The 25,918-nt window shown below is 56.9% G+C and overlaps 1 protein-coding gene and 1 long non-coding RNA gene across 4 annotated transcripts; one reads left to right on the forward strand and one right to left on the reverse strand.

Annotated features, from left to right (window-relative positions):
* LIMK1 (LIM domain kinase 1) lies at positions 1-25,918 on the reverse strand. 3 transcript variants are annotated; one of them, XM_042240371.2, is made up of 18 exons: positions 25,601-25,918; positions 23,810-23,906; positions 21,235-21,339; positions 20,270-20,408; positions 16,585-16,723; positions 16,158-16,267; positions 14,377-14,583; positions 8,252-8,357; positions 7,986-8,152; positions 6,778-6,961; positions 6,175-6,261; positions 5,733-5,864; positions 5,322-5,381; positions 4,926-4,991; positions 4,412-4,568; positions 1,788-1,843; positions 1,426-1,583; positions 1-1,316 (listed from the first exon to the last, which is right to left on the reverse strand). In XM_042240371.2, the coding sequence occupies exons 2-18, from the start codon at positions 23,835-23,837 to the stop codon at positions 1,154-1,156; spliced, it is 2,064 nt and encodes a 687-aa protein (XP_042096305.1). In that variant the 5' UTR covers positions 23,838-23,906; positions 25,601-25,918; the 3' UTR covers positions 1-1,153. The 3 variants fall into 3 exon arrangements, with proteins under 3 accessions (XP_042096305.1, XP_042096306.1, XP_027817214.1); XM_042240372.1 differs by lacking the exon at positions 25,601-25,918 and adding an exon at positions 25,358-25,562; XM_027961413.3 differs by lacking the exons at positions 20,270-20,408; positions 21,235-21,339.
* LOC132658523 (uncharacterized) lies at positions 1,466-9,196 on the forward strand. The gene is made up of 2 exons (XR_009598294.1): positions 1,466-2,735; positions 4,151-9,196. It is a non-coding gene; the product is annotated as an uncharacterized LOC132658523 (long non-coding RNA).

The following is a 25,918-nucleotide window of genomic DNA, read 5'->3' on the forward strand; positions in this document are numbered from 1 at the left end:
TGGGGGTGGGGAGGACGGAATTTATTTTATTATTCTGAGTCTGGGTTTTGTTCCTTAGACGTCCCCATTCCTGGATGGAGATGACTCTTGTCACCTCTCTGAGTCATAGTCCCATGGGCCTGTTTTTGATTGTTTTCCAGGTTCAAAGTGCACTGAGAAGGCTTCACAGTTTTAATACTTCCTAGATGCTCAACTGAGGCAAAGTGACAAAATGGCCCCCCCACCCCCGCCCGCCGAAAAAAAATAAAACCCCAAGCCCCCAGCAGCTGCTGCTGCAGCCGTTATGAAAAAATAATACAAACTCTTCTTAAAAAATAGATTACACAGAAAGAACCCAGAGGACAGAGGGGTGTGGGGAGGGGCAGGGGCTGCTTCAGCCACTGGCAAGGAGCCTGGGGAGAGGCCTGGAGGGGGTGCTGAGATGAACTTCAGGGGGCTGGGAGTCTGGGGAACTCTGCCTAACCACCCTCTGCAGCGCCCCCCAGCAGCTCTGGCCCCCGGACCACGGCTCCCCACTCCCCTCCAGGGACCCTCCCTTCTCCCTGAGGCCTGGTACCTGCTTCCCACTAAAGTGGCTTCAATAAAGAAAGGAAAAGACCCAAAGTGAGTCAGGGCTGCTGTCTGGCCCCCGGGACTTCTGCCCCATGGGAGCAGACCTCTCTCCCTTTGGGGGTTTGGATAATTATCTATACCTGCTGCTACCCAGACAACCCGCTGGGGGGCTGACGGGCCCCAGACTCCCTGTCTGTTCCTGGCAACACGCATGAAGGGCCACAGTAGGGGCGGGGGGTTGGGGGGGCGGCCTGTCCTCCAGCCCAGCCTCGGAGGAACTGCGGACAGCAGAGTGTGCGTGGGGGTGGGCCGGGGGGCAGGTGCGGGATGGGGCGCAGCTCACACGGGCCCTCCAGCTCATGCAAGGAGAGGCGGGAGGGGGCGGCCCCACCGACACAGAGGTAAGGCAGGGTGAGGTGATGGTGTGTATGCGGCCAGACCAGCTCTGGGGCCAGGGGCAGAGATGGGGCAAGGCAGGGCCTGGCGCGGGGGAGGGTCTGGGTGCCCGCTGCCCCGGTGAGGGAGGCACACCCGGGCCGCCTCCTGTAAAGGAATCCGGTGCCGGGCAGATTCTCTGGAGGCAGCCGGGGGGGCGCTGGGCTCAGTCAGGGACCTCAGGGTGGGCGGGCAGTCCGCTCTCGCCACGCCGGTAGGTCTCCCAGAAGCCCCTGTCCAGCTGCTCCAGCTGTGGGCCCAGCGGCAGGTGGCCAGCCAGGTGCATGTGGAGGGTCTCCAGCCACTGCTCCAGCTTCACAAAGGAGGGCCTGGGCAGGGGGTAGGGGGTGGGAGACAGGAGGCAGAGGCATGGTGGGTTCCGGCTCTGCTTGGGAACCCCACACACACACCCCACCCTAAGCCCTGCATCCCACTCACCTCTTCTCGGGGTCCAGGTCACAGCAGCGCACGGTAATGGGGAAGAAGCTCGGGGGGCAGTTTGGGGGGCAGTAACGGTCCAGGAAGCCTCGCACGTTGAGGCCAAAATCCATGGTGCGTGGCAGGTAGTCCGGGTCAGCGTTCACTCGCCCGATGATCTGTCCAGATGAGGCCTGGCAGTTACCCGGGGGGCCCTGGGGCTGGGTGCCACCCGGACGGGTTTGAGGGTGGGTCTGGCACCCGTCTGACCATGGGGATGCAGGCGGCGGTGGGCAGCCCGTCCCCACAGCCTCCCTAGCCTGGGGGCCCGGCAGGCCTCCAGCCTGCAGCTTGGAGCATGTGGGGAGGGGGCTGGAGCCTACCTCACACAGGACGATCCCGAACGAGAACACATCCACCTTCTCGTCATAGCTGCGGCCTGGATGGAGAGACCATGGTCGGCAGGTGCACAGGGCCAGGGGTGCCAGCCAGCGAGGAGGCTGGGCTGGGGACCGCCCGCTGGGGAATACACTGACCCGCAGGTGGGGACCAGGAGGCAGATGCTAACAGCCTCCGCAGGATCGCGCCCTGGGCTCTGACCCTACCTGGGCCCACCCAGGCTGAGCCAGCCTGCTGGGGGGGTGGTGGTTGGTGGCTGGTTGTGGGCGGGGGGAGTCAAGGTGAAAGCCCTGGGCAAGGGGTTCCAGGCCCAGCTCGGTCACTAACCAACTCTGTGACTCCAGGCATGTCGTGGACCCTGTGGTGACCTCGAGAGATAACTGTGTCAGACCCTCAGAGCCTGTTGGTGCTACTGTTTTTGGAGAGATGAACTGATTTGAAGATATGATTCAAGATCCTGAGACGAGAACACCCTAGATTATCTGGGCAGGTTCTAAATGCCCTCCTGCATGTGTACTCACTCAGCCGTGTCCAGCTTTTGTGACCCTTTAGACTACCGCCCGCTGGGCTCCTCTGTCCGTGGGGTTTCTCAGGCAAGAACACTGGGGTGGGATGCCATGCCCTCCTCCAGGGGATCTGCCTGACCCAGGGACTGAACCTGAGTCTTTTGCATCTCCTGCAGTGCAGGCAGATTCTTTACCACTGAGCCAGCGCGGAAGCCCCAAAATGCCATCCTAACTGTCTTCATGAGAGAGACTGAAAAAGGAGAAGACATACAGGAGGAGGCAGCCACGTGGAAACAGAGGCAGAGATCGGGCCGATGTGGCCACAAGCCCGGAATGCCAGGGTCAGAGCTCAGACAGAGCAAGGACTAGACTCTCCCTTGGAATCCCTGGAGGGAGCGAGGCTCTGCTGGATTTCAGACTTCTGCTGTAAGCACTCAGTTTGTGTGCATCTGTTACAGCAGCCTCAGGAACTGATACAGACTCTCTGAGCCTCAACCTGCCTTAGCTGTAAAATGGGAACAATACCATCTACCTAATGATGTTAAAGATAATCAGGACAGCCACTCTCACTGAATCCTGACTAGTTTACAAATATCTTACCCAATCTTCATGCCACTTCTTAAAGATAGGGACTCTTTCTGTTTGTTTGTTTTATTCTTTTTCTTTTCTTCAAGATAGGGACTATTAACTCCACTTTACAAGGGCTTCCCTGACGGCTCAGACAGTTAAGAATCCACCCACAGTGCAGGAGACCTGGGTTCGATTCTTGGGTCGGGAAGATATCCTGGAGAAGGAAATGGGTACCTACTCCAGTATTCCTGCCTGGGAAATTCCATAGACAGAGGAGGCTGGTGGGCTACAGTCCATGGGGTTGCAAAGATTCAGACACGACTGAGCAACTAATGCTAACATTTTCACTTTACCAGTAATGTTATTAGGCGGTGGCTTATATTAACTTTGATCAGAGTTGGTGTTAAGATGACCCTGAGTCTGCCTGTCCTGACCCTGGGTTTGCATGTCCCCTGCCTGTGGATGCAGTTTATCACCCCCCGTCCAGACACACATGGGATCACTGTGTGACAGGCCGGAAAAAAGAAATGGACTGGGAGAAGGGTGCTCTGTGGGAGGCCTAATAACGGTCCTGGAGAGACCCTAGACCCTGTCCAGGGACCGCCTGCTCCTTGGACCCTGAATGTGCTGCCTTTTATGGGACTTTGCAGGTGTCACTCAGTTACAGATCTCGCGATGAGGAGATGATCTTGGGTTAGCTGGCTGAGTCCTCTGATCACAAAGGTCCTTGTGAGGGAGAGCGGAGAGTCAGGGTCAAGGTAGAAGAAGTAACAGGACATGGGTGTCGGAAAGAAGAGGGTGCTTACACTGCTGGCCTTGCCAGAGGCAGGGCCAGGAGCCAAGGAGTGAGGCCACCTCTGCAAACTGGAAGAGGGGAGGAAACAGATCCTTCCCACTCGAGCCTCAAGAAGGAACGCAGTCCTGCTGACACTGGACTTTAGCTCAGCGAGCCTGATACTGGGCTCCTGACTTCCAGAACTATAGGATAATTTGCCTGCGCAGTTTTAAATTTTTTGGGTGAAACTCAAGACATGTAGGGCTTCCCTGGTGGCTCAGATGGTAAAAAATCCGCCTACCATGTGGGAAACCGGGTTTGCTCCCAGGGTCGGGGAGATCCCCTGGAGGAGGAAATGGCTACCCACTCCAGTATTCTTGCCTGGGGAATTCCATGGACAGAGAAGAATTTCACGACAGTGGGCTATAGTCAGTCCTTGGGGTTGCAAAGAGCCAGACATGACTGAATGACTAACATTTTCACTTTTCATTTTCAGTGGGTCATACTTCCCTGATCAGGGATCGAACCTGTGCCCCCCTGCATTGGAAGCATGGAGTCCTAACTACTGGACCACCCGGGAAGTCCCTAGGATGACTTGTGCTTTTTAAGCCAAGTTGTGATAGTCTGTTGCAGCAGCAAAAGGAAACTAATGACAGGACTTGAGGAGGAGGAAGAGGAGGCCGGGACCTCTGCCCCCTGCAGCTCCACCTGGGACCGTGCGGCCCCGGGGATGTGCCCGGCAGGGCCCCTGACTCACCGTTGATCATCTCGGGCGCCATCCAGTAGGGGTTGCCCACCACCGTGTACCGCTTTTTCCGGTCTGGCTTCTTGAGGCTCCGCAGATCCTCAGGCTGCGTCTTCTCGTCCACCATGAGCCGCGCCAGCCCGAAGTCGGCCACCACCACGTTCTTGTTCTAGGGTGGCAGGGAAGCAGGGCCTCGCTGAGACACGCTCCCGCCACCACCTGCCCACTCCCTCCTCTGCCTTCTGGGGACAGCCTGTGGTCTCTCCATCACTGCCCCTCAGACCCTGGGCTGCCTGCTCCCATTGCCTCCCACTGAAGTATATCTCCCTGCCCCAAATCTCTTTCAGTAAACCTCTCCTGATTGCCCCAGCCCCCACATCCAGGCCCTCCGCCGGGCCCAGAGTGGCTGGTGCAGCCTGGTGTGACCCGTTCTCTGCGAAGGTCACCATCCCAGCAGACCCCCAGCCTGCTAGGAGTGTGGTGGGCGGGGGTCCCACTGGCCCCTCCTGCAGGCCTGCCTGCTCACCTCACGAACCAGGCAGTTGTGGGAGTTGAGGTCCCGGTGGATGATGTTCATGGAGTGAAGGTAGGCCTGAGGGTAGAGAGGCATGGAGATCAGGGGGCAGCTGTGCTGAGGGACCCAAGCCCTGCCCTTGTCATCCTCCGCAAGACTCCCATCTGCCCCCCTACTGGGTTCCCTTTGTCCTCTCTTGAAGCTTCCTATGGAATTTAGGAGAATGGTAGAGAATTGTTTTGGCAGGGGTTGGGTCGGGGGGAACTGCAAAGCAAGGCAGGCGGGATCTTAGTTCCCTGACCAGGAATCAGGCCCATGTCCCCTGCAGTGGAAGCATGGATTCTTAACCACTGGACCGTCAGGGAAGTCCCCTACCCCGTGCCGCCCCCGAAATCAAAGCCTACTCACCATCCCAGAAGCAATGTCCTTGGCAAAGCTCACCCTCTGACTCCAGGGGTACTGGCTGTCCTGGGGGTGGGGGTGAGGGGGGAGAATGTCCAGGACGAGCCAACAGGGCCACAGGGACAGGACAGTGGATGAGAAAGGCAGGAGGGGGTGAGCGTCCTCTAGGGGCTGATGACCACCCCCCCCACTCTCTACGACACCCACAACTGTTCCCTCTAAGGGGTGTGGGTGAACAATTCCAAACAATTCCCTGACAGCAGCTTTGAGATCAGAGGCTTATCCCCAGTGAAGAGCCTGGGAGACTGGGGTCCAGGGAGGAGCCACTGGGTCCAGGGGCCCTCAGTGGGAGCAACTGGGATGGGACGCAGGTGGGGGTGGGGTGGGGGCGAGGGTGTGGTTCTGCCCAGCACTCACCATGCTCTTGATGATGCCCCGGAGCGTGCCACCCTTGATGTACTCGGTGATGAAGTTGAGCCTCTTGTCCTTGTAGAGCACCCCGATGAACTTGAGCACATTTGGGTGCTCCAGGCATCGCATGACCTTCACCTGGGAAGTGGGGTGCAAAAAGGCTGCGCCCCCATCTTCTCCTGCCACTGTCCCACCAGAAGCCACCATGGACAGTTCTGAAGGAGGGGGAGTCTCCACACCCCACCCTCTCGCTGGGGGTTTGTGCCACACCTGCCGCCGCCCCCGCCCCCCTGCTTGGGCTGCCCCCACCCCCAGGGCTGTCCCTGCCCCTCCTGCCCCCCTGGCAGTCTGTCTTCTTTCGATCAGAGCTTGAGCGTCACTTCCTCCCGGAGCCCTTTGCTACCCACCCCCTCTCGATGGGCAAGCGTGGGGCAGGCCCCTCACCCACCTCCTTGAGGAACGTCCGCTGGGTCTCCTCGTCGAAGCGGATCAGCTCCTTCATCACCATCACCTCGCCCGTCTCTCGGTGCGTCACCTGCGTGGGGACACGCGGGGCACGGGCTCTGCTCCAGGCCGCCCCGCAGGAGGCCCACCGCTTCCCAGGCAGATGGACACACGGGGCCGGGGGCTGAGGCCTGGCTGGTGGACATGGGCAACCTGGCTGGTGCTTTTTCTATAAACCTGAACCTTCTAGGCTGGTCATTGCCAGAGAACATCAGAGGCAGGAGAGGGCCGGTCGAGAGAGTGTGGAGGGGGTAAGCAGCCCACGTTAGGCTGAATAGGAGGGCCCGGGGGAGGAAGCCTTCAGGGTCAGTCTGGGCTGCCCTCCCATCCTGACTCTGAGAAGCCACTGTCCCAGGACCTCCTTCACGCAGTCTACCTATATACGGTAGCTAGCTCGACGAGGCCCAGGGGGAGGTGAGCCCTGGCCAGGGAGTCTGGAAGCCAGACACCTTTCCACTGTGGCTTCCTGGGGACACTGGTGGGAAGAGGGTGGAGGGCCAACAGGTCACCCTCAGACAGTCCCCTCCCTCCCTGGCATGCCCTGTACCTTGATGGCCTGGCCGAAGCAGCCCTTGCCCAACACCTCCCCATGGATGAGATCTGAAGGCCGGAAGATGCGGTGCGGCCGGCAGACCACACGGAGGGACTCGGAGCGACCCAGGTCCTTGTGCTGGGAGGCTGGGGAGCCCAGCGAGCTGGCGCCCGGGGACCTGTCAATGCTGCAGCTCCTCCTGGGGAGACACACCAGAGCCCAGTGCCACCGGTGGCAGGTGGGGCCCTGACCGAGGGCCCCTTGGGGGACGCCAGGCCTCAGCCCTGCCCCTTCCCCCAGCCTGCCATGCGCCACCGATGCCAGTCCACGTAAATTGCCCATAGTCAGGAAGGGTGGCGCCGGGCAGCTCTCCGGGACCATCATGAGACCCCTGCCCTACCCAAATGCAAGCACTCCGTGCCCTGTCTGGCTTGGACTTCCTGTTCAGGAAGGAATGTTTGCCCTTGGCCTTCTCTGCCTGACGACCCTGGATCAGATGCTTGGTCTCCTAGCATTTGAGTCCCGGGCCCCGAGGTGCAGAGGCGGAGGACCTGCACAGGATGCCTCTAGGTGGCCCTGCAGGGTGACCTGAGCTCCAGATGGGGGAGGAGGAAACACAGGCCTTCAAGGTCACTGCTTCTTAGTGTAAAGGCTGTTACCCCAGGTGTCCCCCTACCAGGAGTCCTGAGCAGGCCCCAGAGTGAGTAGCATGAGAACCAGGCTGTCTCTGGGCTTCTTTGCACCCTTCACCTCCCTTTAAGAGGTGCCTCTGGCCCCTCCAGCCTGGACCACATCACAGCCCTCGGGCTGTCTCTGGTCCTGAGCACCTTCTTGCAAAGGGGACCAGAGTGGTCTCTGTGGGACACATCACTGTGCTGTGAGACCTTGGCCACCAGCTGCTGCCTTGGAGCCCACCTTGCAACACAAACAGATGCCTGAGCACCAGGCCAGCGGCTCCTTGAAGCCAGGGCTCCGGTCCACCCTGGGAGCCCTGTCACCCCCAGCTGGGGGTGCCGCTTCCCCATTTCCTCCTTCTCATTCCCCTTCTTCTTCCCAGCTCCCTGCACCCATTGCTGGCGTGTTCTTGTTTTTTTTGCAGGGCTGACTTCTCCATCAGACTGTGAGCAACTGGAGTGCAGGGACCGCCCCTCCCCACCCCCACTGAGGCCCACCATCAGGGAAAGTAACAAGACACAGAGCATCACGGTGCAGGGCTAACTTACAGCACGGGCTTCTGCCGGCTGGAGCTGCCTGCCTCCCCGCTGGGCGTGTGAGCCGGGGAGCCCAGGGGGCTGGGCTCAGTCCCCGGCCCATGGCCCAGACTGTCATGGGGGTCATGCTCCAGAGTCAGCTGGAGCAGGCGGCTGGTTTCCTGGATCAGCAGATCAATCTGGGGAGAGCAGGCATGTGGACAGGTGAGTCTCAGGTGGTGGGGAGCAGGCACAAGGGCACCACCTCCAACCCCGCTTGCCAGACCTGGGACCCGCACCTCGTCCAGGGGCACGTTCCGGATGGGCGTGCCATTGATTTCCAGGATCCGGTCCCCGACGTGGATGGAATTCTTCACATCCGGGCTCATGCAGCCTGGGTCCACTCTGCGGACACAGAGCAGTGGTCAGACCTCTGCCTGCCCCAGGGAGCCAAGGCCAAGGGGACCAGATCAGGATTATGAGGGCAAACCATGCTGTCTTGTGTGACTGGTGGGTGGCAGTTGTCCAGAACCCTGAAGTCTGGCTTGGTGGGAAGAGTTCTACATTAATTGCAGCGCCTGCCATGGGTGGTGGAAAGTGCCATGCCCTGTGGTATCTGCCCCGCTATACGAGATGCTCAGGCTTCCCTGGTGGCTCAGATGATGAAAAAAAAAAAAAAACCTGCCTGCCAATGCAGGAGATGCAGGTTAGATCCCTGGGTCAGGAAGATCCCCCGGAGAAGGAAATGGCTGCCCACTCCAGTGTTCCTGCCTGGAAAGTCCCTGGGACAGAGGAGCTGGCAGGCTACAGTCCACAGAGTCGCAGAACAGTTGGACACAAGTTGGTGACTGAACAGCAAGAGCAGCAACGAGATGCTCGGGGGCTCCTGTGCAACACAGCACTGTCTCTGCTACGGAGGGCAGACTTCTGCCAACTGCCTGTGATGCTTGGGGCAGACGAGTGTCAAGGGGCCTAAGAGGGTCTGGGCCCACTGGCTTCCCGCCTGACCCCAAAATGTGCCCTGCAAAATGAGCCTAAGGCTCCCACTCCCGAGATTGGCAGGAAGGGGTGAGCAGCCTTCCCTGAACCACAGCTGCAGGTGAGGTGGGGCTGGTGGCTTCCATTAGTCGGCCATGAGCTAAGTCACAGAATGGCCAGCTTGCCACACTCCTTTGCTTCTTTTAACTCCTCCTGAGTGTTAATGATCTGATTTCATTTTGTCCTCATTAAAGCTTTTCAAGGAATGTCTGCCTCTGCCTTGAGATGTGGAAGGGCTGGGGCAGGGGCATACGGTTGTGGTGGTGGGCAGAAGAGAAAGGAGACAGAGCTTTAAGAAAAACAGAGTCTTAACAATTTTTCAATTATTGAGAGTATATTCTCACATGGGGGAGCAGCGCTTCCTTACACAGGGAAATCACGTAACAAATGAAGCAGGAAGAACAGAGCTAGAAAAATCATCACTCTGTAGCCATCACAGTAAAACTGCTACAGGGAAGACTTATCATGAAGGCAAGAACCATTTAGTAAAAGGTGGTTGGGGACAGAATATTTACAGACTCAAATCTCACAGACCACTCACTGGCTACACTGCAAAGGGGGGAAAAAATCCTTTACAGCAGAGAGAGTAGATTGCATTTTAACCAAATAATCGAAGTTGACATCCCCAGTAAAGGGCGCACTTTATTGACCTCCTGTGTCTACCACTAAGATGCACAGAGGAGGAGAGAGCATCATCAGTTACGCGGGGGAAATGCATGACCTAAATCTAGGGAAGAGGAACCCAAGTGCGGGGGCGGGGGACATCCTCCTAAAAGACTTGCACTCTTCACAGATGTCAAGGGCATAAAAGACAATGGAAAGTGGAGGAACTGGCACAGGTTAAAAGAAACTGAAGACACTTGAGGACAGCATTGTGGCGACTGGCAAAATCCAAGTTCGGGTTGTATACTGGACAAAAGTATTATATTAATGGTGAATTTCCTAACTGTCATATAGTTGCACTATAGGATACAGTGGGCAATTACATAAAGAGAATGCTTTTATTTTCAGGAGAATGTCTGAAGTATTTGGGGAAAGGATGAGTCAATAGTGCCTACAGCTTACTCTCAAATGATTCAGTAAATAACTGTGTGTATGAACATATACAAATAAATATATATATACATGTTGATACACCCACACCTAGATATACATAGATGAAAAGACACACATATCTCAAATGTAATAAAAAGTTAAAAACGATGAACCTAGGTAAAGGGTGTACACGTGCTAAGTCACTTTAGCTGTGTCTGACTTTGCGACCCCATGGACAGGCGCCTCTCTACGGGACTCTCCAGGCAGGAACCCTGGAGTGGGTTGCCATGCTCTCCTCCTAGGGACGTTCCCGACCCTGTGATTGAACCCACGTGCCTTATGTCTCCTGCATTGTCACGTTGGTTCTTTACCATTAGCACCATCTGGGAAGCCCGAGAGGGTGTATAGGTATTCAGTACACTTATTATTTCAGCAATTTTTCTATAAATTTGGTATTTTTCAAGATAAAAATTTTAAAATAGTGACTATATTTTCACAGAGACTTCTTGTGGACCAGGTCAGTTCAGTTCAGTCACTCAGTTGTGTCTGACTCTTTGCGACCCCATGGACTGCAGCACTCCAGGCCTCCCTGTCCATCAGCAACTCCTGGAGTTTACTCAAACTCATGTCCGTTGAGTCGGTGATGCCATCCAACCATCTCATCCTCTGTTGGCTCCTCCTCCTCCAGCCTTCAATCTTTCCCAGCATCAGGCTCTTTTCCAATGAGTCAGTTCTTCGCATCAGGTGGCCAAAGTATTGCAGTTTCAGCTTCAGCATCAGTCCTTCCAATGAATATTCAGGACTGATTTCCTTTAGGATGGACTGGTTGGATCTCCTTGCAGTCCAAGGGACTCTGAAGAGTTTTCTCCAACATCACAGTTCAAAAGCAACAATTCTTCAGCGCTCAGCCTTCTTTATAGTCCAACTCTCACATCCACACATGACTACTGGAAAAACCATAGCTTTGACTAAACGAACCTTTGTTAGCAAAGTAATGTCTCTGCTTTTTAATATGCTGTCTAGGTTGGTCATAACTTTTCTTCCAAGGATACGGCCTTAAAAATATATTTCCTAGACTGCCCTGATAGTCCAGTGGTTAGGACTCTGCGCTTCCACTGCGGGGCGGGGGGTGGGGGGGGGGTGGGCCTGGGTTCAGTCCCTGATCAGGGAACTTGGATCCCGCAAGCCGCATGGCTTGGCTGAAAAACCAATAGGAAAGCGTGTATATACATATATATTCCTTAGACTCTCCATCTCCCTTGTCTCAGTCTCCTGCTCAAGTAGCGGGGAGGGTGGGGCAAAGATAAATTTAACTTCCCTTTCAATGCTGCTATAAACAAAATACACATAAACAAAATAAAAAGTGGCCAGCTAAGACTCTTCAAACAAACAGTTCAATCTGGCCAGGAGCCTTGGGGCAAGCTGGGCTGCTTTCGAGAAGGGTGTGGCCCCTCGCAGACTGCTGGGAAAGCAGACGTTGGCTGGAAAGAATGCTCGCCCAGTGAGGGAGGCAGGGAGGAGGTGTCATTGACTCCCTGTTCCTAAAATTCTGCCTGGCTGTCAGGGTCCAGCTGGTCTGGGAGTCTCCCTGTCTCTCTCACCAGTCCATCTGCTCACTTGTGTGCGGAAGGCAGCTGCTGGCCTGGCTGATGCTCCAGATGGGGCTGGAAACACAGCATCAAGTCCAGCCTCCTCCTCTCCCCCGCTACCCTCTCCTCTCCCGCCCCAACCATCTTCACTTCTCACCAGGCACTGGCCTGGTACCCAGCAAGCATGCGAGAACTGTTCACTGACTCCCAAGGAAGGAGTAGTCCACTGACTCCAAGGGGGTAGTTGTCCTACACTCAGGCAATTATTTCTCAAGGGTCCATGAAGGTCCAGGAGAAATCTTAGAAGGCTCCAAGGTATCTGACTCCCTCATGGTTTAGACAAAGACTATGAAGCTCAGAGGAGAAGGCAATGGCCCCCCACTGCAGTACTCTTGCCTGGAAAATCCCATGGATGGAGGAGCCTGGAAGGCTGCAGTCCATGGGGTTGCGAAGAGTTGGACACGACTGAGCGACTTCACGTTCACTTTTCACTTTCATGCATTGGAGAAGGACATGGCAACCCACTCCAGTGTTCTTGCCTGGAGAATCCCAGGGACAGGGAAGCCTGGTGGGCTGCCGTCTGTGGGGTCGCACAGAGTCGGACACGACTGAAGCGACTTAGCAGCAGCAGCAGCACGAAGCTCGGAGAGGACAAGGAAGCAGCTCAGTGTTGCACAGCATATGAGCCACTGGCTTGCCCCCTTAGCTTCCATTTCTTCCTGCATCTCAGCCCTTCTCTACATCCTTTGGACTTTTCTTTAGGGATGATCTGCTGGTATCAAATCCTGTTTTGTCTGCTTTAACATGTCTTTATCTCACCTTCATTCCTTTTTAAATTTTTAACTGATTTATCTGTTTGTTGTCTTTTGGAGCTGTGCTAGGTCTTCGTAGCAGTGCTGGCTTTTCTGTAGTTGCAGTGCGCGGGTTTCTCATCGTGGAGCCCAGGTTTCAGGCGCCTGGGCTCAGTAGTTGTGGCTCCCAGGCTCCAGAGCACAGTCTCAATAAGGTGCACGGACTTAGTTGCTCTGCAGCATGTGGGATCTTCCCAGATCAGGGATTGAACCCATGTCTCCTGCATTGGCAGGCAGATTCTTTACCACTCAGCCACCAGGGAAGCCCCTTACCTTCACTCCTGAAGGACATTCTCATCAAGTATAGAATTCTGTTTTGTCTTTTTAAAATTATCTGGCTGTGCCTGGTCTTAGTTGCAGCATGCAGGATTTCTAGTTGCCTGACTAGGGATCGAACCCGAGCCCAGTGCAATGGAAGCCTGGAGTCTCAACCACCAGACCACAGTCTGGTCTTTTTTTGAAGGAAATTTGTTTCTTCCCTATGGCTACTTTTAAGATATATATATATATTTTGCCTTTGTGTTGTAGTTTCACTAGGTGGGGTGGTCCATGGGTAGATTTCTTATTTTTCTGTTTGGGATTTACTGAGTTTGAGTTTGTGGACTGACATCGTTTATCCCCTCTGGGAAGTTCTCAGCTGTTAAATACTGCCTCTCCCCCATTCTCTCTTCTTCTGGGATTCTAGATGGATAATTAGATCCACTCACTCTGTCCTCTCTATCTCTACTCTCTCAGGCTCACTTTCTTACGCCTCTCTACTTTCTTAGTACACCTTAGCCTCTCTTTCTCTACTTTCACCTTGTGTTTCTGCTTCTCACTTCCGCTGTTTAAAACCCTGCTCTACTGCTAAACCTGTATTTCACTTCTAGAGGTTCTATTTGGTCCTTTTCCACACTCATCCACTCTTTACTCACTTTTCCCAAGCATCTCTCACTTATTAAAACACATGGAGTAAACAGGAAAGAAAACACAGGGAGTGCGCTTATTTTGCATGGTTTCTGATAATCTCGCTGTCTGCAGTTTCTGTAGGTCTGCTTCTGCCCCGTTGCTGCTGTTGGCTTGCGCTCACAGGGCCTTGTTGCCACACGTGCTCTGTGGTTTTTGACTGATCGGCTCCTATTCCTTGGGACACTCATCTCGGGAAATTCTCTGAAGCCTGGAGGTGGGTTCCACCTGCATCTGCTTCTGTCACGGCCTAGGGACGTTCCCAGTGGAGAAGTACTTTAAACTTTTACAATTTCTCCTGGAGGCTTTTTGAACCACCCAGGCTTGTCAATTTGGTTGGCAAACCGAAGTGTTTTAATTCTCAGGGGAGATTCCCTCTCCCCTTCTGCTCAGGTTCAAATCAGTTTATTTTCCAGTTCTGGGAAGGAGAGGTAGAAATCGCTGGTGGAAGGCATGGTTTATTTCTTGTTCTTCCTGACCTTGAGAGCACTTTGGTGGGGCGGGGGGGCAACTTTATGGAGAAGGGATAAGTGTCTCTTATTAGACTCACTTTCCTAGAGCTAGTCACTTGGGCTTTGAGAGATGCTCAGCCACAAGAAGACATCAAAAGTGAAACTTCATTCCCCCGATTTAGATTTGCCCTCAAGGTATGGCTGCCTTCCATGCTCTGCTGACACCCTCAGGCTCCCTTCTTCACCTGTTCCTGACCTGGTTACTTCTCTTTCTTGTTCGGTCATGCAGTAAGTAAAGAGAACATTTTAAATATTTTATCTGGCAATTGTTACAGATTTTTTCTCTTGGAGGAATGACTGGATCAGACAGCTGGTATACCAGGTTGTTGGAGCTGGGCTCCATCTGGGCTCACACTTACCCGTTCTCAGTCCCCGCCCCAGAGTCGGCCTGCCCACCTAAAGCATCCGTGCCCACAGCCACACCAGCTGCAGCCTTCGCAGGCCAGCCACTCACCCCTGGACGCGGACGGTGTGAGAGTGCTCCGTGCTGCAGCCCGGCAGGCCGTGAGGGGGGTCGATGGAGACCGAGAGGCCACGTTTGCCATGAGCTGAGGCCGGGATGGAGACTAGGGTGACCGTGTGGGGCAGGTGGGAGCCAGGGGAGTCGGGCAGAATTTGCTCGATGACGGGGGTCACCACGGTCTGGTAGTAGCAGTGTCCACTGCAAGAGCCGCCGGTGGTGGGGACCCAAAGAGTGGGAAGAGAAGTGCATCAGGGCAGCCAGCAGCATCAACCCCCCACAATCCCTCAGTCCCGGGCTCTTTTCTCCTTCCACCCTCCCCTTCCTGCTCCCCATGGGAGGAGGAGGGTCTTGGCTGCTTGGTGGGCTGGGAGCAGGCCCTACCCCTCTCTGGGGCTCAGTCATTCTGGGTTGTCTACACTGTCAGCTGGCCAGGATGAGGCCTGGGAATAAATCCCATTTGGGAGGAAGTCATTAAAAGTCCATTTGGTAGCCTCAAATGCCATGCTGCCCTCAAATCCAGCTTTATCAGTGCTGCCACACTAAAGGATTTCTCTGATCTTTGTCCTTAGTTCCTGGGAAAGAGGCTCTAAATCCTCAGGAGTGTGTCTTCTTTTTTCATGAGCCCCCTCAACCCACACTTGAGCTGTTTTTGTGTTTGCTTTTATCTGTTTTTCTTTCTTTTTCAAAATTTCTACTTATTTTAATTGGAGGCTAATTACTTTACAATATTGTGGTGGTTTTTGCCATACATTCACATGAATCAGCCATGGGTGTACATGTGTTCCCCATCCTGACCCTCCCACCCACCTCCCTCCCCATCCCATCCCTCAGGGTCATCCCAGTGCACCAGCCCTGAGCACCCTGTCTCATGTGTTGAACCAAAATTTTTATTATTTTTTGTCTTTTTTTAAGTTAATGTTAGTGAGCCAATTCAGGTGGGGGTGGGGTAGGGGTAGGCTGGTCACCAGAAGGCTGGTCACCAGTAGGCTGGTCACATGATGAAAGGCTGCCACTCTGATCCAGTCTGACCTCAAGGAGCCCAAGTTCAACCCCATGTCCAGTGATTCGGTCAATTATGCCACATAATGACATCCTAATAAAAACTCTGGTGATGCTGGGGAGAACGGATCAGATGCCTGATTTTATGAGCGGAATGCATGGAAGCGCTGCATTCCAGACTTCCCGGACCTGGCCCTTTGTGTGTCTCCACCTGGCTGGTCCCGATTTATAGCTTTTCAGTCTTGCCTCCTTTGTCATAGATTAATTGACCACAGGTGCATGGGCTCATTTCTGGGTTTTTATCCTGTTCCATTGATCTGTATTTCTATTTTTGTGCCAGTACCATACTGTTTTGACGACTGTAGCTTTGTAGTATAGCTTTTAGTAAAAACTATGATTGCGGTGCTCTCCTGAGCTCTGTGAGTCACTGAGTGAAGTATCAAATCTGAGGGGGCTGTGGGGATCCCTGAGTCTGTAGTCAGCTGGTCAGAAGTGTGAGTGGCCTGGGGACTGCACTTGGGTCTGGGGTATGGGCGGTCTTGCTGGGGATGAGTCCTGAGCTTATAGGGTCAGTATTCACGCTGGCGCCAGAGCTGCACAGCAGTGATGTCAGGAAGAGAGCTGATGTCTCAGGCTTCCTCCATCTGACTGCGGTGTCTTATTTCCCAGTGGTTTCTGCACTGTCACCATGACCGCCCCCTCACAGAAAGGGGAAGGGCCCTGGCGTGGGAGACCTGGGGGCACGCCAGAATCAGGGAGGGGCTGGCACTCACCAGTACAGCTTGGAGTGCTCCACCAGCGTGTAGGTGTCCCCGTCACCGATGAAGGTTCCACATGTGAGGCAGATGAAGCATTCGGGGTGATATTTCAGCTCCCCAGCCACCTGGAAGCAAGTGTGTGTGTGTGAGGGGGCATGCAGGAAGGGGGATCACAACCCAGCTCAGAGGTTCCTTCAGCCCATGTAGCTTCTCCCCTTTGCCTCCTCTCAGAAGGGCAGCCCCAAACCAACTTGGGGGCAGAGCTGGCTCCACAGATGGGGACTGAGGGATACAGACAGACAAACAGGCTCAGGAGGCACCAGGGAATCAGAAAACCAGTGAAAAGAAGAACAAGAGAGATGATGGGAGAGAGATCTGGGGCAGGGAGTAACCTGTGAACACACACACACACCCACCAGGTGAGGTTGGGGGGCGAACTTACCATGACCAGCCCCTTGGTGATGTGCTCTGAGCATCCGTGGCAAGACTCGCCATAGCGGGCCCAATAGTCCTTCTTGCAGAAGAGCTGCCCATCCTTCTCGTAGTACTGGTGCGAAAGGGAGGCACTGCATTCGCAACACCTGGGTGGAAGGGGAGCTGGGACTCAGAGGGGCCCACCCTTTGCCCCCACACCTGGGCCCTGCCAGTCCACAGGCAGCATTAGAGAAAGGTGTGTTCTCTGGATGGAGGCAGCCTGCTCTGGGCACAGGGCTTGGCGAGTGGACTTAGGGACGGATTTGGTGACCACCCCACTCCTTCCACCATGGTCCATTGGCCAGAAGCCTTGATCCTGCGTGCAACCTCAAATCACAACCCCCGCGCCCCCACCACAGCAGTTCTGCACCCAGAGTGTCTGGCCTACCTGCTAGCCCTGGGGTGAGAAGTGCTTCTCATGTGAGGCCCCCATCCCCTGTCGTGCACGGAAGAGGGCCAAGTGTGGGCAGAAGGCCCACACTTACTCTCAGGCCCAGGGAAGAACCTGGGAGCCCAGGACTCAGGCTGCAGGGGGCACTGGAACGAACCGTGAGACCCACTCATCTAGTCTAGTCTGCTTCTTCTCCCTCCCTCTCCTCCCATTCCCAGCAATGAGGAGGCTGCTGATGTAAATGGAGGTGACTTTTTGGAGCTGTGAAGACCTACCAAGTGCTCGCATCTTCCCATTAAAAAAAAAATTAATTGGAGTATAGCTGTTTTACAATGTTCTACTGGTTTCCGCTGTACAACGTGAATCAGCTCCAAGTATACACGTATCCCCTCCTTCTCGAGCTTCCCTCCTACCCCCTCATCCACCCCTCCAGGTCATCACAGAGCATCAAGCTGAGCTTCCTGTGTTACGCAGCAGCGTCCACTAGCTATCTGTTTTACACATGGTTGTGTGTATATGTCAAAGCTGCTCTCTCGCTTCATCCCACCCTCTCCTTCCCCGGCTGTGTCCAGTCTGTTCTCTTCATCTGTGTGTCTATTCCTGCCCTGCAAACAGGTTCATCAGTACCATTTTTCTAGATTCCACAGATAAGTATTAATATATGATATTTGTTTTTTCTTTCTGACTTACTTCACTCTGTATGACAGGCTCACTTCTTGCTTAAATTTACTCAGTCCTCATAGGCTACCATGAGGCAGGCATGGCTATCCCGATTTCTAGAGACGAGGCAGATGAACTTGAGAGGGTCTATTCCACCCAAGGTCATACAGATGGGGAGTGCAGGCCCCACAAAGATGCTCCCAGTTGCACTAAGATACAAGGCAGGAGTTCAGCTCAGTGTAGACCAGTCAGTCAGCTAAGACAAGGAAAATTCCTGGCTTCCTAGACTCCGGCTAGCCCCATGGGTGCTGTCGGTCAGAAGAACAGGGTTTGGCATGAGGAGCAGGGAGGCCTGGCTGGTGGAGCCCCTGAAGGGCAGGTGGGGAGAAATGATGTAGAGGTTTTCTCCTAGGCACAACTCCACAGGCCAGGAGCTAGAGTGACATCGCCTGGCTTCTTTACGCTCAAGGGTCCTGGTGGGGTGGTGACCAGCAGCCCAGCTAAGCCAGGGTGAGCAAATGCAAGAATGGACTCTGAGCGACCGACAGCCCCTCCACCCTGGGTACAAGCCCTGCTGGGTTCTGTAGAGCTTGACCCGGGGTCCTGGCATGCACAGGTATGTCTGAGCCTGAGGACATGCCATGCAGAGAACTGCTAGGGAATCCGTCCAGCTCTGCTGCTATCTGGGTGCTCTGCATGATGTGCCAAAGTCACACAGGGATAGAAAGACCAGGCTCAGAGCTCCTAGCTCAGTGGGGGAACAATCTAGGAGAGAGGAGGGCAGGAGAGACTGGGACTGGGTCAGAGAGCCCCATGCTCCAGGCAGCCGGGGAGGCCTCCACTCTATCGTAGCCTGCAGGGTGGCAGCGCTCATTGACTGTGCTCCCTAACTGCTCCTGAACTAGGCAACTGGCGAGGAGGTGGGGGCGGAGGAGGAGGGAGGGGACAGCAACCAGAGCCCTGATGGGACGCTGCCCCTTTAAGAAGATCCAGCGCGTTCCCAGCTGTCTGGAAGCCTGAGGGGAGGCGCTGGGGACCACAACTCAGGGCTTTGGGTGGGGGCGGGTGGCAGAGGAGCACAAAATGCCCAGGTTTTGAAACCTCCAATGGTGGGGGGTGGGCAGGGAGAGCTCCTGGAGGCGGCGCTGGGATGTGAGAGGCGGCGGCGGCGGAAGCGGCTGGATCAGAGCCATGACGTCATCGGGCGCCCCCGCGGCCCTTCCTGCCCCGACATCACGGCCCCTGCGGTGGGTGGACGTCTTACCGCAGGGTGGGCGACGGGCAAGGAACGCACCGAGCCAGGGGGCGGGAGCACGCCCCAGGGTGGGGAAGTCCCTAAGGGAAGTCCCTAGCGCAGCGCCCGGGGGGCTCTAACCCAGCGCGGAAGGGAAGGTGCGTGGCCTGAGAGCGGGCTCCGCACAGAGGCGGCGCGCGCCGGCCGCGCACCCCGACCCGGGAGCCACTGCGCCCTTCCACCGCGTCACCGGAGTGTCCCCGCGGGAGTCTCCCCCGACTCCCGGGCGGCTGGAAGCCCCCTCCCCCGCCCCAGTGGGCGGGGCGGCGGCGGCCGCCTTCCTCCAGGGCAGACTGCTCTTCTGCCGGAGAACTACTCCTTGGCTCACGCACACACAACACTGCAGCAGCCCTGGAAGACGCGACTGTTGATTCACTCAAGCGCTGAGCGTGCAGTCAGCTCCCCAATAACCACTTCCTCGCAGCCTGCTCCGATGCCCCCCGCCACGGGCTCCCCAGGCTGCCTGCATCCCCCCAGCCTCTGCCGTTATAACCTGCCGGCTCCCTGAGGTCCCAGGCCAGGCACCTATAAACGGTGTTCCCCGAGGAGAACAGAAGTGTTTCCTGTCCGACGCCATCAGCCTGGAGCAGTTCTCATCCCCCAGCGTTCTCGGGACTGCTCCCAGGAGCCTGGGGCTCAGCCTCTACCTCGGCCAGAGGACCTCCACCTCAGAGAGCGGACCCAGCCTAGGGTCACACAGCGGCTTGGTGGCTGGCCCCCTGGGGCCTCGGTGGACTCTGCTGATGGCAGGCACACAGGAGCCCCTGATGCTGGGCATCCCCTCATCCCTCAGGCCCCTATCTGGGCAGGAGCCAGAGGAGGCAGGTGGGGCAGGTCATGTCCCTACAAAGGGTATCCAGAGAGGAATACCCAGGATACTGTACCCTCCCCGAGAGCAGGCAAAGGCACAGCCAAGCTTGGGCAGGAGAGAAGGGCACTGGGGGTGGGGTGTGGGGGGCTGAACAGGCCAGGCTGGGAAACCGGGATGACCCCCTCAAGGAAAGGGCAATCCCTCCCAGGGGTGCCCTCTACCCAGAATCATATTTCTGGATACCAAGGGTGCAAAAGAGCAGCTGGGGGACCAGCCTGATGGGAGCCTGTACCAGAAGGGCCAGGGGCCGCAGCCTCGGCCTGCTTCCCCCAAACAGGCAGCCAACAGTGACCAAGGAGTTTCACTTCTCATGCCCCAGAACCCGGCCTCAGGTGGGTCTGTCCCACCGTGGCCTCCGGCCCCAGCCAGCCCCAGCCCTCACACCGCAGGCCCTGCCTGAGGCCTGGGACAGGTCAGGAGGGGGGCTTTCCACTTACTTGGCCCTCCTGAGAAAGACGCGCCGTCTTCTCAGGGGGGAGGCCAGCATCCTTCGCCGCTGCCTATCTCTGGGGCCCCGGAGGCTGCGGGGAGCGCAGGGGTGGGCCGACAGAGCTGCTTCCCCGTCCACTCCAGGCACTGAGGATTGGAGGCTGCTGAGGGAGGGGCGAGCGTGGCCACGAGGCAGGGGAGGAGGATGCGGAGGTGTGGGCGCTGGGGGACCTGGTCTTAGCTCAGAACAGGAAGCAGCTGAAGGCCCTACTGCCTGGGCTCTGGTGCAGACGGGAGGCCTGGCCACCACCCTGCCCTCAGCTCTGCACATCCGAGGAAGGCACCCTCCACGCCCCTCAGCCTCTTTTCTTTTTGGCCTCACTGCATAGCTTGTGGAATCTTAGTTCCCTGACCAGGGATCAAACCTGCACCCTCTGCATTGGGCGTGTGTGTGTGTGTGTGTGTGTGTGTGTGTGTGTGTGTGTGTTCAGTCATATCTGACTGTTTGTGACCCCATGGACTGTTGCCTGCCAGGCTCCTCTGTCCACGGAATTTTCAGGCAAGAATTTCCTTAAATTCTTGCCATTTCCTCCTCCAGGGGGATCTTCCCGAACCAGGGATCAAACCCGTGTCTCTTGCATCTCCTGCCTTGGCAAGCGGATTCTTTACCACTAGCTCCACCTGAGAATCCCTCACTGGGAGTGTGGCATCTGAACCACTGGACTGCCAGGGAAGTCCCCCTCGGCCTCTGCTTTGACAAAGGCTCCGGGGACTCTCTGGGGACAGGGAGCAGCTGCTTCTTCCGGTGCTGCCCCCAAGGGAACAGAGGCTGACTTCCACGAACAGTCCATCCTCCTTCCCTGAAAGTCCCCTGAAGAGGGGGGCGCATCCCAGCCCGGGCTCCAGCCCCCAGTGCCAGCTGCGCACTGAGCTCTCGCCCTCCGGGCCCCACCAGCCTCCAGGGAGATGTTACCAGAGTTACGGCAGCCTCGGGGCTCCTGCACCACACTTTTCTGAGAATGGACCTCCCGGAGGCAGCAGCTGGGCCAAAGGAAGCCTGGACCACCCTTCCAGGAGGCTGGGAGAGAAAAAGGGGCGGGCCCTGCGGTGACAATGACACCTAGTGCTAACACCAGAGGCATTCCATGGGCCCACTGCGAGATCTTAAAGCCCAGGGGCTGGCACTTCCGGGGGCCCAGCAACCAGTCCCTCCTTTATGAGCTGCTTTCCTGTCATGGGCGTGAGGACTGGCGGCCTTAACCAGATTTGGGGGCTGTTGGGAAAACCACACAACGTGGGGCCTGAAATGCTGTGGGAGTCACGACTCTTACTGCCTGTGGGCCCCCGCCCCATTGTAGGAGCCTTCCCTGTGGCCCCACCACACCAGGGACTAAACCCAACGTGCCCCCTCCCTACTGTCCCCACTTGGGGTCTCCCTCCTCTGCCGGTGAACAAAGCAGGGACCCCTCCCAAGTTGGGTTCCACGTGTCCGGCCCCACTCTGCCCTTCTCTGGCTTCTGCAGGCGCACTCTTGCCCCACCCCATGTCTCCCAAGACTCTAACTCCCTCCCTCCCCACCCCACACACAGGGACCCCCAAAGTTCTTCCCTTGATTTCTCTCAGCCTCATCTCAATCCCCTCTGCCGGCCCTCAGTGGGCTGATTTCTCTGAACTTTCCACCTGGGACTGGTCTCGAATCACCTCGGCCAGCTGTGGGCAGGGCAGGGCCACCCTGGTTAGCCTACTGCTTCTCCAGCTCAACAAGGACAGGGCGTGATTCATGGCCAACCTGGCCCCCAGCTCCACCAGACCCAACAGACCACTGGTCTCCTTTGCACCCGGGTGTGTGAAGTCAAATGGCTTAGATTGTGCCTCGGCCGCTCACCAGCCCTCAGCTCCTCCCCCATCATCCCTGACTTATTCAACTCTGCAGTGACTTGGAGTGAGACAGATACAGGTTCGAGTCCCAGCTCCGGCTGTTGCAACTTTCGGCAAGTTACTTGATTTCTCCGAGCCTTTGTTTCTAACATGGAAATTGGGCAAATGATAGTACCTCCTACAGTTATGGTGAAGGCTTGAGGACATGACGTCACAGGAGTCACTGATGAATAGTGGCTAACATGACTAACCCTTGCCAAATATCGTCCCTTTCAGATCTGAAACTCCCTCTGCTCTGAGTCACTGTCCCAGGTCGGGTCTTATGAGCACAGATCCCTGAACCACTGTGACAGCCCCTTCCCTGTCACGTGGCCACCATCTGCCCACTGGAATGGCACTTTTCAGGAGCACTCCCGCCCACAACCTTCTTCTGCTTCCTGACACTTTCCGCTGGCTCCCTACTGCCTTCAGAAGCTCCTTATCTTGGCATTCAGGGCCCTTCACACATCAGTCCTAACTCTGCCTCCTCATCACATCCCTCGACTCCCTCTGTGCAACCGGATGAGCTGTTCCCATGCCTCAGCTGCTGGCAATGCCCCCCTTCCCTGTCTCCATGCATGTGGTTTTCTCTGCCTGTTCAGAGCCCCGTTCCTCCTCGAAGGCCTCCTTCTGAACACCTGATTGGGAAGCCCAGGACTCAGAACCCACCTCTCCTCTGGGCTCCCCAGCCAATGTTCATTTCACCCCCGCGGCTGTGTGTCTTTGGTCAAGAGAATTAACCACTCTGTGTCCCAACTAATGGAGACCACACGTATCCAACAATACAGAGTCCTTAAACCAGTGTCTGGCCCTTGCTAAAGTGTAGAAAATATTAGAAATTATTTTTAAAACAGAAAAAAAAAATCCTTGTTGGCGGCTTCCAGTGCCCAAATTTAACCCTTTGTTCAGCTAGCTGGTGGTTGCCCTGACCCCAGCGGGGCCTCCCCAACTTTTACCTCCTTTCATTTTTGGTGCTTTTCTGCCTGAACTCTGCTGGCCACTGACTGGGCCAGGCCCTGTCACCATTCATTCTACCCTCTGCACCTGCTGGGCTCTCTGTCTGGAACTGCTTCCTACCACACTTCTCCACCTGCAAAATCTCCCATCCTTTGGACCCCAGCTCTGGCCCCACAGAGCTCTCTAAGGCTCCCCCCTGGCCCTGTTTCTCAGGATGGTGCTACCGGATTGCTGGGCCACCTCTGCGTCCCCACGTGCACCGCCACAACCTTGATCCTAGTCTCCTATACTTGAGAGTTGGTGTCCTGGAGGGAAGGGACTGGTCTTACTGGTTATGCATCTTTGCAACCAGCCGGGGGCTCATCTCCTCCCAAGGCCTGCTTGGTTTCCCTCTTCTCCCTGAAGCACCAGCATCCAGAAGGTAAGGGTAGACTACCCTCCACTCCCCCCGCCTGCCAAAGTGCCATCAGGCCTTGGGATTATCAGCATAAATGCAGGTCTCTCCTTTTCTCTCTTCAGAGGTCTAGAATGACAAAAAAGAGAGGCCTCCAGGGAGCTTCTAAGCCAGATGCCCCATTTGACGGATGGGGAAACTGAGGCCCAGGACCAGAGAGAGATCCTCGTCTCTGGCAGGCCTTCTTTCAGGCACCCCAGCCCCTGCCAGCCTGCCCTACCTGAAGCAGTCTGCGTGCCAGTCAGCATTCAGGGCCTGGAGGTACTGGCCATCATAGATCCTCTGGCCGCAGCTCGCACACACGGGCAACTCGCTTCCTGCAGGGGTGGAAAGGGTGTTAGGAACCATACTCAGGAGGGGTCGTTGGCTGTAGGCCTGGCCTTCCTTGCTGGACCCCACGTACACCTCCACAAAGCCCCCTGTACACACGCAGCGCCCAAGCTGAGCAGTGTCCGTACAGAGCAGGAGACAGAATGAGAGTTGCTGAGTCCATGGCTCAGTCTCCAAGGCCCCCTGGGCCTCAATTTCTCTCTGTAAGCTGAGGAGGAGGTAGCAGAGGCCCACCCCCCAGCAAGAGCATTCTTCAGCTCAGGCTCTGGCAGTGTAAATGCGGAGAAAGAAAGCAGCATGATTTAGAAGGAAGGCAGTGGCTGACACTCTCGTCACAGCCCCTTCTCCTCTCCTGCCTGCCCAGGAAGAGGAGCTCTTTCAAAGGGCAGGGCCTGGACAGCGCTAAGTTGGTGTGTCCTGTGCTAAAGACCCCTGGAAGGCTTGGCTATGCCCTGACCTCACAAGGGGCCAGGGCCTCAGGGCTGAGCTCCCAGATACCTGCTCCCAGGGAGGCCTGGCACCTCTTCAAGCTGGGCCACTAGGCATGCTTAGTCATCCTTGGGGCCTGGCACCCTTGGAGCAGGGCGGGCCCTGCAAGATCTCCCAGCTTGCCTCTTCCCATTGCACAGATGGGGAGATTGAGCCCTGGACAAGATAAGGCTTGCAAGGTCACCAACCAGGCTCCAAGGCCACAGCCTGCCCCTTCAAGAGGACTCAGGGACCTAGGAGCTTCCGTAAGGTGGCTCCAAGTGGGCCTTCATAGACCTGGGGGGAGGGCAGGGCTGGACGAGCTGGCAGAGTAGAAGCTTTGTTGGACCAGGTGGGCCTATGAGATGGCTCAGAGGAGGAAACCCAGGAAAGGAGACACTAGGGAGGGAATCATGGGGATCTTCGTACAGTAACTGTCCTGCAAACCCAAGCCTTGGGCCGCAGTAGGTGAAAGGGACATAAGAAAGACTGATCATCCTCCCAGTCAAGACGGACAGCAGGTAGTGGGTTTGGTGCAGGGAGCGGGTGGGGTGGGGGCCGCTGCCTACAACAAGCTTCGGCGGACTCATATCTCTGCTCTGCCCATCCTGCCCGTAGATTCCCAGGCACGCCAACTATGCGGGGGCCAACTGTACAAACAGGGAAACTGAGGCCCAGAAGGTAGCGCCTGGCTCAAGGTCAGAGAGCCGGCCCAGACTTGGGGCTGCTATTCGGACCCAGGGCTGCGGCTTTCCCAGCGACTCTTTCTTCCAAGGGCCGGTTAGAGACGCGATAAGGGGTGGCCCAGGGCGAGCCTGTGATGGACACAGCACGCACGGATGGAGGCCAGGGCTGGGTGGGCTGTGCCCGGGCTTCCTCCGGGGTGGTCGGCGGTCGGAGGATGGGAGAAGGCGGGGATGAAAGGGAGGAGGGGGCCCGCCGCCAGCGAGGGGTGGAGGGAGCATCTCACCGGGGCCGAGGAAGGAAAAACGGGATGGGAGCTTTCCAGGGAGGGGCCTGCGGGCTTCTGAAGGACGAGCTCATCCCGGACGACACAGGGGCGCGGCCTCGCCGCAGACCCGGCCTCCGCGGCGGGCAGGCCCGGCCCCCTCCCCGCGCCCGGCCCCCCTTGCTTCTCCGTCTCCCCCCCAGCGCAGCGTCCCCGCCCGCCCGGCCCCCAGGTCGGCGCCCCGGCGCCCCGCGTCCCGCGCACCTTCCTCTCCCATACGTTCTTCCCTCCAGGTACAACAAAGTAGCGTCAACCTCATGCACTCGGCGGGGGGCGGGGCCCGGCGGGCCTGGGGCTGGGGGCGGCCCGGGCCCCGCGCGCTCGCCCGCAGCCGCCGCCGCCGCCGCCGGCCAGGGAGGCGGGAGCGGAGAGCGCGGGCCGGGCCGGGCCGAGGTGGGCTCGGGGCTTGCGGCACCGCCGCCGCCGCGTCTCGGATACCGGCTCCGGCAACCGCTCCGCGCCGCGGCGGCCTGGGGAGCGAGCGGAGGGGCGGACCGGGGCGGGGCCTCCGAGCTGCGGCAC

The sequence above is a fragment of the Ovis aries genome, chromosome 24 (assembly GCF_016772045.2).
Source record: "Ovis aries strain OAR_USU_Benz2616 breed Rambouillet chromosome 24, ARS-UI_Ramb_v3.0, whole genome shotgun sequence".
NCBI classification, from domain to species: Eukaryota; Metazoa; Chordata; class Mammalia; order Artiodactyla; family Bovidae; genus Ovis; species Ovis aries.